Source organism: Gopherus evgoodei, chromosome 1 (assembly GCF_007399415.2).
Source record: "Gopherus evgoodei ecotype Sinaloan lineage chromosome 1, rGopEvg1_v1.p, whole genome shotgun sequence".
Taxonomy (NCBI): domain Eukaryota; kingdom Metazoa; phylum Chordata; order Testudines; family Testudinidae; genus Gopherus; species Gopherus evgoodei.
This window is the reverse complement of record NC_044322.1, coordinates 53070643-53080228: the sequence shown is the minus strand read 5'-3', so window position 1 is coordinate 53080228 and position 9586 is coordinate 53070643. Positions and strand designations below refer to the sequence as shown.

The 9586-nt window shown below is 41.0% G+C and overlaps 1 protein-coding gene across 1 annotated transcript in view; it reads left to right on the top strand.

The window, feature by feature from the left end:
* The first annotated feature begins 208 nt into the window (after nt 1-208).
* Nucleotides 209-9586, top strand: part of SERPINE3 (serpin family E member 3) — a 31517-nt gene continuing 22139 nt past the window's right edge. Inside the window, exons 1-3 of the mRNA XM_030544285.1 lie at nt 209-252; nt 1192-1489; nt 8358-8591. Coding sequence (XP_030400145.1) covers nt 1231-1489; nt 8358-8591 — 493 coding nt within the window. The 5' untranslated portion in view covers nt 209-252; nt 1192-1230. The remainder of the gene's footprint in view (nt 253-1191; nt 1490-8357; nt 8592-9586) is intronic.

The following is a 9586-nucleotide window of genomic DNA, read 5'->3' as shown; positions in this document are numbered from 1 at the left end:
TTCCTTGCCTTGGATTTGCTGATCAATGACATGCCTCTTTGCCTGGCTCTATCTAGAGTCTGTAGCCTACAGGAATTTGGACAGAGTGGTACAGACATCGCCGATAGAGACTGCGATCACTGACTATTCCTTTAAATGCAGTCTCATGACTTAGACCTTACTCCACCACATATTAAAGAAGGGGACAGAAGTACATACGGAGCTCCAGCTCAGCCGCACAGGACACAGCAAGGCAATTAAATACAGCTAACTGTGAGTAAACATAAGGAGTTAGAGGTGCTCTCTAGAGCAAAGGGCATAGAAAGAGATTTGTGTGAAATCCTAAACTGAAGCTGGAGTAACTTTTTTAAAAATACACATTTGCATAAAATATTCAGAATCTAAAATGGTGTATAGAAAACTACTGTCTCATTTCAGCAGTTCGGAGGGTTGATTTATTTATTGCTTTTTAGGAAACATTCTAAATAGTTTTAATCTCTTACCACCTTAGATCTGATGAAAAAGATGATATTCCCCCCAATACAAATCCAAAGTGGTGACCCTGTCAGCAATCACAGAGGTCTTTTGCAAATACAATCCCATTTGCAGTGGAGGTATTCTATCATGGTATTTGGGAGGGATGCCTTGGCTCCAGATTTTTGCAAGCTAAGGCCAAAATTCTCAAGCCTGGTACTCAGTACCACCGCTCCCAGTGGTCGATGGGTGCTGTGGAGGTCCAGCACCTTTGAAAGTTGATCACTTTTATTTAGGTATCTAACTATAGATGTAGCAGCTGATGGATACAGAGCCTGTAAGCATTCGAGTCAAAATTGTAGCTTAATAAATATCAAGGAATCAAAATCAGAATTGAACAGTTAGTTAGTATGCTGGACAGCTGCTTTTCACACCATGGAGTATGAATAATTTTTTTGTGGGCGCATCTCTGGGTCACATGTATTGTAATGGTCAACCATCAAAATGAGAGTTGTTATACTGGCTGTGGTCTTGAAGACTGGACATTGTTAGCTGGTGAAAGCATATCAGCGTCCAAAGATATTTTCCTTAAGCGTGACATCAATTGGACTGTGCCTTGGTAGGTTCTTTACCAGTATTTATTTCCATGGTAAGTCTCAGCTTAATGAGCCTGTAAAGCAATAGTTCACATGTCATCCGTCCCTATCATTTTCTGACTGTTCGCATTGTTAATTACAGGTGTAATTATCTGTGGGAGATATTCCATCGGGTGCCTTCATGTTGCCCCTTGTCTTCACTGTGCTCGTTCTGTACTCTTGCTTCTTAACCAGTGGAAGCTGTGACCTCTATGATGAGCTAAAGGAGTTGAAAACTGAATTTGACATCAATCTCTACCAGCGATTAGCAGAACCAGAGAACAGAACTAACTTGATAGTTGCACCAGCAAGTGTGTCTATTTCTTTGGGGCTACTGCAGTTTGGAGCTCGAGGAAACACCTTTATGCAGCTGGAAAATGCTCTTGGATACAACATCCACGGTAATGTGCAGTTAGACAAAAAAATTTTTAACAATAACTGCTCTGCATTGTGTCATAAATTCACACTACCCCTTCCTTGACTAAGGAGAAAGCAATTGCACAATCAAGCTAAACTTCTTTCTAATTAACAAGATCTGTAAGAGCTCGTACTGAATTGTTTTTTTCCATATTTGACTGACCTGTAGGAACTGTTTAACCAGTGATACGTATGTATGTATTCTTCCTACTTTCTGAGCAGTGCTCACTCTTTCTACTACACTTTAAAACAACTACATTAAAAAAATGAAGATCTGGAAGGAACATGCAACTCCAGCTAAACTAATATTGGATTCTCAGGATTTTCTTTTCATTTTAACCAAAGATTAATCCTACCACCTGACACAATATATCCATAGCTATTTTTCATGATCTGCACACTGGTTATAGAAAACAGATGACTGTCTCATCTTCAAAATTTGTAGCTTATACATACTGTGCCAGCGTTTGAGCTATCAGTATTCTTAAGCATGACATTTATTTTCATCACATGAAGGTAAAAGTTAAAATTTATAGAGCTTGCTATGTTGTGTTCTGTAACCTTATATAGTCATTACTGCCTTTCTGTAAAGCATTTGTATTCAGAAATAACCATTCCAGCTCAATCCAGCTATTATATACAGAAAAAAACTACAGCTGCTATATATTTTCTCTGCCTCTCACACACAGGATCTACAGCACAAATACCCTATGAAACAAAGGTATTACTTGCAATGATGCCATTTTGCTACAATTCAGTCAAGTTATTTTTACCCAATACTCTTTTATGTAAGCATTGTACCTTGCTATTTGCCATACACTTTGCCTCTTAGGGACTTAATTATTGAGAGAGCTTTAGAAAATGGACTAGATAATGAAATTAAGGAAATGGTCCCATCCATATAAAAAGTGACAAATAGCACTGAAGAGGTTTTCCACTGATTGGTGAAACCTATTACTTGTTTCAATGCTTTCCTTCCTTCCTTCCTTCCGTGCTGTGGATAATATTAACACATGGAATATCCCTGAGGAAAGGCTGGCATTAGTTTTAGTTGTACACATCACAAACCACATAGGTTTCTGACTTCAGGTAAACTTACTTGTGTTTAATGTGAAAATAAATCAGAATTGCAACTATGACCAATCTACAGCAATAATGAACTTCCAGAAAGAAAGTTGGCATGTTTGGCTAAATCCAGCAGAAATAGATCAAATAAACATTTTCCCTGAGATGAGTAAAACCAACTCACTGACATACATAGCAGATAGAAAACTGCATTCCTCTATTATACTTTGGTGCTAACATTTTTGTAGCTCTGCCTTTAACTATGATGAGGGATGTGGTACAAAAATGCACCAATCTGGCAAAAACTACTCTGATAGCCATCAGTATCCATTGAAAGTTCAATCACTCTTTAGGGAGAATCAGCTTTCCCTGACTTTAATAACCTCTTTTAATGTGCTGCAGCTTTTCTAATATCTGTTTTAGCACAGGCTGGTTGAGCAAAATAATGTCTAAAGACTTGTCTATCTGAATAATGAATATAAAATAAAATATTTGAAAGCAGTTTTGAACTAGCCTACAAGTAAAAATTCAGAACTTTGGTTAGCTAAGATTGTTGGTGTTACTGAGGTTACAGCTTCTCATATAACATCTGCTTCTTATTTTACCATCTTTGAGTTTTTACATCCACATAGGAGCTTGCCAAACACTAGCACACTAATGCAAAACACATGAGAAAGGCACTTTACACCTAACAAATATCTGATTCTTCTTGACATCTGTTCAAGGAATTCAATATTTTCCCCTTAAAGAGTAACAGAGCTAAGTTTTAACACTAAGCTGTATTAGTCTTCATGCAGGTTCTTAAAGGGACAGCATTAGGTTAAAAATCATGTACTGGATTCTCAGGTGATGTAAACTGGCCAATTTGGAATTTGGCCCCATATACTTAAAATGTTCCCACTGAGAGGTAGAAGGATCCTGTTCATAGGACATAGGTTTGGCAATCAGGAGAATTAGGGTCTAGTCCTTATTCTGCTGCTGTGTGATCTGTAGCAAGTCACTTCAGCTCTCTATCCTTGTGTTTCTCCTCCCACCCTTTGTCATGTCCAATTAGATTGAAGCTCTTTGAGACAGGGATTGCTTATTATGTGTTTGTAGTTGTGCCTAGCACAATGGAGCCCTTATTTCCATTAGGTCTCTAGGCATTGCTATACCACAATGAAAGAATAACTAATAAATAATAATAATAATAATAAACACCACCTCTGCTTATTAAAATGGGAAGAATATTTTGAAAAATCTACTTTGCTTTTCCCCATTTATGCTGTGTGTTTCCTGTTTGGATTTCTCCCTTTGAAAAGTGGTAAAGAAGCTAGTAATGTTCATGTGTGTTTGTAGTTAATTCAAGCCAATCATTGTCCCAGGTTCTCCTGCACTAACAAAGTGCTGCTGTGTTTAAGTTGCAAACACTTCAGGGGGATGTTAATCCATTTACAAAATAAAAACCTGTTTCAATTAGAATTTGTTAACAGAGAATTTCATTGACACATTTTTAGTGGTTTTAGATTCTGTAAAAATAAATTGAAGCAAAATCTCTGTATAAAGCCAAATTGGACATGACAGTGTCCTACTAAGTGTATTTTAGGTTTATGCAAGTTAATTTTGTGCGTTAAGCCCAAGGGGGAGCTTGTCTCCCAAGCGCTCTCCTTTTCTTTATACCGGGTAGGCTGAGTATCACCAGTTCCGCAGCATCATTCTCCTCTACCCCTGACTCCAGAGAGGATACACAACAGTCCAAGACCCCGTGGAATGGGGCAGATGAAGGTTGGGCACAACCTTGCCCTCCCTTAACTCCATGGAGAAATCCGTGCAGCCCACGGCCCCCTCCCTGTTGCAGTGGACACTTCTCCCCTTTCAGAAGGGATTCTGGAAAGAGCTGCTGGCAGAGGAAGCGTTGGCACCACGTCTCCATTTGAGGGGACAGCAGGAGGTCCCAGAGCCAATGTAGAGGCAAAGGCTTCTTTAATGATAGTGCTGTTCTTCCAGCATAGTCCCAAAATCTGAGATTTAAGGGCATCAAGCATGTGTGTGCATCCCCTCAACAGAATGATTTAGGGAAGATTCCAGAAGGGGAAGCTCCGAAGTTTTCCCTCCCCCAGCATTCCTCTTACAGATGAAATGAAGCTTAGTGGATTGTATTTTAATGCTACTAATAACACCCTAGTTCTTATAGGGTGCTTTTAGATTTAGATGCTAAGTATTATTGTATTTTAAGACTTCAAAAACTTTATGGTGACCAAACCAAAACCAAGAATGTATAAAAGAAGGGTTACTTATTGATAACTGTTGTTCTTCAAGAGTTGCCTCTATGCCTTCACATTTATCTAGTGCCTCTAGTGTTGAGCTCCAGAACTGTAGAATAAAGCCATGTCCACTGGTGGTGCAGTAGCACTCTCCTATTAGAATGAGATCATTGGCTCCATTTATAAAAGGAAGTGCACCTCCCTGACAATCTTAGTTCCTTCTCCCTAGCCTGCAGAGTCCTGAAATACAAAGAACACTGAGACAAAGGGGAGGGTGCATTGGTAATGGGACTGCATAGAGGCAACTCTTAAAGAACAGCAGTTTCTAACTTTCTTCGAGAGCCTCTGTGAATTCTCACAAATGGGAGTTTAGCAAGTGATGCCACCATCGAAGGACAGCAGGCAAGGAGTTCTAGGAAAAAGCAGATTGCAACACTGCCTTACCACACAAGCATTGCCGTGCAATACCAAGTCCAATAACTAGCACTTAGTGAAAGTGTGTCAGAACTACATGTAGCTGCTTTGTAAATCTCTGCAATAGGAACCTAGCTCAGAAATGCTACAGAAGCAACTGTGGCTCTAGTAGTATGTACTGGTTTTTTGGCAAAGAAGTAACAATGTTCAGTACAACTCATAATCAAGTGGGAAAGAGCTTGTAACTAATAGGCTCCCCCTTCTACCTCTCCCCAGAAGCAACAAATAATCCGTTTGATCTTCCAGGGGGCTTTGTCCCACCCAGGTAATAGTAGAGAGAGATGCAAAAAGAGACTTGTGCTGTTAAGAATAAACATCTTTTGACATTTAAGTATAAACAGGACTCCCCTGGCTGAGCATGACATTTTGATTAAAAGACTACAACAATATAAAATGAACATGGCACATATTAAATGGATTAAAACCTGGCTAACTGCTAGGTCTCAATGTAAACAGGGAATCATTACTGAGCAGATGTGTTACCGTTGGGGGCTCCACAGAGATTGGTTCCTGGCCCTACACTGTTTAGTATTTTTATCAATGATGTGGAAGAAAACAAAGTTTGCATTGATAAAGTTTGCAATGACACAAAAATTGTGGGAGGACAGATCACTGATACAGAGAAATATGGCTTGCTTGGTAAGATGGACACAAGCAAACAATGTAAGTTTTAATATGGCCAGTGATGAGCTGCCAAAAACTTAACAACCGGTTCCCTATAAAAAGTTCTGATTTAAAGGGGGAGGGGAAGCAGGGGAGGGGCTGGGGCGGCGGGAGAGACATACTCGTGGGGCCAGGGACCCATGCAGGGCCTGGGGAAAATTGCCCCCCCCACCGTGGCCCTGGAGCTTGCAGCCCCCCCTTACCTTGCCTGTAGCTCAAAGCAGCAGGATGACTCAGAAGCTCAGCTCAGCTGCCCAGCTGGTGCCAGCAGCTGACCACACTGCAGCTGGGGGAAAATGGGGGAGGGGTCGGGGGAACCTCAGCCTCCCCAGCTGGGAATCCTGGGAGCAACAGGATGGTCCGGCCCACTGACCAGAGTTCTTTGCCCACCCCCTGACCCTTTAACAACTGGTTCTCCATGGAGGTCTAATTTTAGCAACCAGTTCCTGGGAACTGGTGAGAACCGGCTCTAGTTCACCACTGAATATGGCTAAATGTAAATGCATCTATCTAGGAACAAAGGCTGTCAGCTGTGCTTACCAGTGGGGAACTCCATCCTGGAAAGCAGTGACTATAAATACATCAGAGGAATAAATACCACGGGGAGAGGGGAGTTATTTAAGTTAAGCAGCAATATTGACAAGAATAAATGGATATAACAAGTTTAAGATTGAAATTAGACAATGATTTCCAAATACCATAGGCGTGAAGTTCTGCAACAGCCTTCCAAGGGGAGCAGTGGGGGCAAAAAAACCTAACTGGCTTCAAGACTGAGCTTGATAAGTTTGTGGAGAGGATGGTATGATAAGACTGCTCACAATGGCATGTAGCCGATCTGTGACTGCTGTTAGCAAATATCTCCAATGGCTGGCAATGGGACACTAGATGGAAAGGGCTCTGAGCTACTTCAAATAATTCTTTTCCAGGTGAATGGCTGGTGGGTCTTGTCCACATGCTCAGGGTCTGATTGTCATATTTGGGGTCCGGAAGGAATTTTCCCCCAGGTCAGAATGGGAGAGACCCAGTTTCATCTTCCTCTGCTGCGTGGGGCATAGGTCACTTGCAATTTTAAACTAGAGTAAATGGTGGATTCTCTGTAACTTGAAATCTTTAAATTATGATTTGAGGACTTCAGTAACTCAGCCACAGGTTATGGGGCTATCACAGGAGAGTGGGTAAGTGAGGTTCTGTGACCTGCAATGTGCAGGAGGTCAGATTACATGATCACCATGGTCCCTTCTGGCCTTAAAGTCTATGAGACTGAAAAAGAATTGTGGGTTGTGGTGGATAAACCACTGAACATGAGCACCCAGTGCAACATGAGCACCCAGTGTGACTAAAAGGGCTGATGGAGGAACTAACAATAAAAAGAGAGAGTTCTGTTTAGGTCTCTGGCAGCAGAGAAGGAACTGAGATGGATGAGGGATGCACTGTCTTATATAGATGGAGACAAAGATGTTATGTTAGCACAAGCACTACTGTATTTCCTCCTCTCCTCCCACAAGCAGCTACAGCTGTGTTACACAGTTCGGCAGCTCAGCTCTTGCAGCAGATGGCATAAGTGGGGATACACAGTGACCCCCAAAGAAGAAGAGTATTTTTTTAAAACAAGAGCAAATAGAATGTGATGTAAGGTCAACTACTTAGTGCAGCCACAATATAGCAATTTCTAAGGTAATGTCTATCATACAGCTACAAGTAGTAACACTACAGAGGTTGGGTTGAATACACAGAAAGGCTTTTTTTCTCTGAATTTAACAAGTGTTTTGAATTCTCTTCAACTTCCTATGAAACAGATGGGCAGTTACCTGAACAGCCATGGCACCTGCAGGTATACATAGATTAGATCTGTAGTTACAGTGATTCTTGCTCACATGCCCAGAGTGGAAATAGCAGCCAAATTTAACATTAGGAAGAAATTTGTCCACCAGAGCACGTTGGAAGGTATCTCTTAGGCTTTCTTCACTTTCCTCTGGAGCAGTGAGCAGGGTTCATCCTTTAGAATTAAGTGATTGTGGCCACACAGTCATTTTCCTGTGAGTGCAGTGAGGGAGGAGCACTGGTGGACTTTGTTCTTTCTATTAATGTCATCTGTGTTTTGCTACAGAAAGCTCTCGGTATGTACAACACATTGCAGGATATCCCTAGGCAATAGTCTCCACCTCACTAATAGTTTCACATACTTGAATTTTGAATTACTTTACCTTGTTGTAGCATCCAGAGGGCCCAATCAGCATTGGAACCCTATTACATTAAGTGCTGTTGCAATCACATAGGAAGAAATGGTCCATTGCTATTTGTTAAGTGCTGACAATTTTCTCGGCAATGAATTATCATTAACACTTTATTTTTGCTATTTTATGTTCAACATGAGAATTACAGCATTAATTTTTCTCCAATCTGGCAGATCCAAAAATGCAGGACTTCTTGCATACCGGATACGAAGAAGTGACCAACTCTAGCCAAGGCCCTGTGGTTCAGCTGGCATGTGCCCTATTTGTGCAAGCTGGAGTTCACCTGTCTCCTGACTTCATTGAACATACTGCACTCTGGGCAAACAGCAGCCTGCAAAAAATCAACTTCAGTGAGCCTAACAGCACTGCTGCACAGATAAATGAATGGGTTACCAGTAACACTGAAGGTAAAATAACTAATAGAGATGATTATGTAGGACCTGGCTGTAATAATAAAAACTGTACAGATACTAGCAGTTAGCACTCTAGTGTTTAACCAAATGTAATAATGTTTAGTCTATGCTCTCTACAGAAAGGCATAGTTTAGTGGTCTTGAACACAAGGCTGGGAACCAGTAATGCCTGTGCACTAATCACAACTCTGATTTTGCCTCACAGCATAACCTTAGGCAAGACTGCAGTAAGTCTAGATACCTAAATAAAGGATTATGGGATCAAGCCCTTAACCAGTCTGCCTTAGTCCCTTGCTTTGTAAAATGGGAATATCATCATTGATCACGCAGGGATGTTCTAAGAATAATTAGCTAAAACCAAATTTTCCCAGCTATCACTGAGTGTACTATTCACCATGATGAATACTTTCAGTACACTCCGTAGTAGGTGGCTGTAGTATTGACCCATTAGTTTGTACAATGAAAATAGAAGATTAAATTAACTAACTTTATTCCTTTACATGTCCAGGAAGTTTAATAGGCAGCAGGTTTAAAACAAATACAAGGAAGTTCTTCTTCACGCAGTGCACAGTCAACTTGTGGAACTCCTTGCCTGAGGAGGTTGTGAAGGCTGGGACTATAACAGCGTTTAAAAGAGAACTGGATAAATTCATGGAGGTTAAGTCCATTAATGGCTATTAGCCAGGATGGGTAAGGAATGGTGTCCCTAGCCTCTGTTTGTCAGAGGATGGAGATGGATGGCAGGAGAGAGATCACTTGATCATTGCCTGTTAGGTCCACTGCCTATGGGGTACTTGGTATTGGCCACTGTCGGTAGACAGATACTGGGCTAGATGGACCTTTGGTCTGACCCAGTATGGCCGTTCTTATGTTCTTATGTTAATGAAACTAAATCCAATCAATGAAAAATTGACTGTAAGCCATTAGAATCACTGAGCCAAATTAATCACTGGTTCATGCCACTGATTTTGCATAAGTTATACTAGGGAT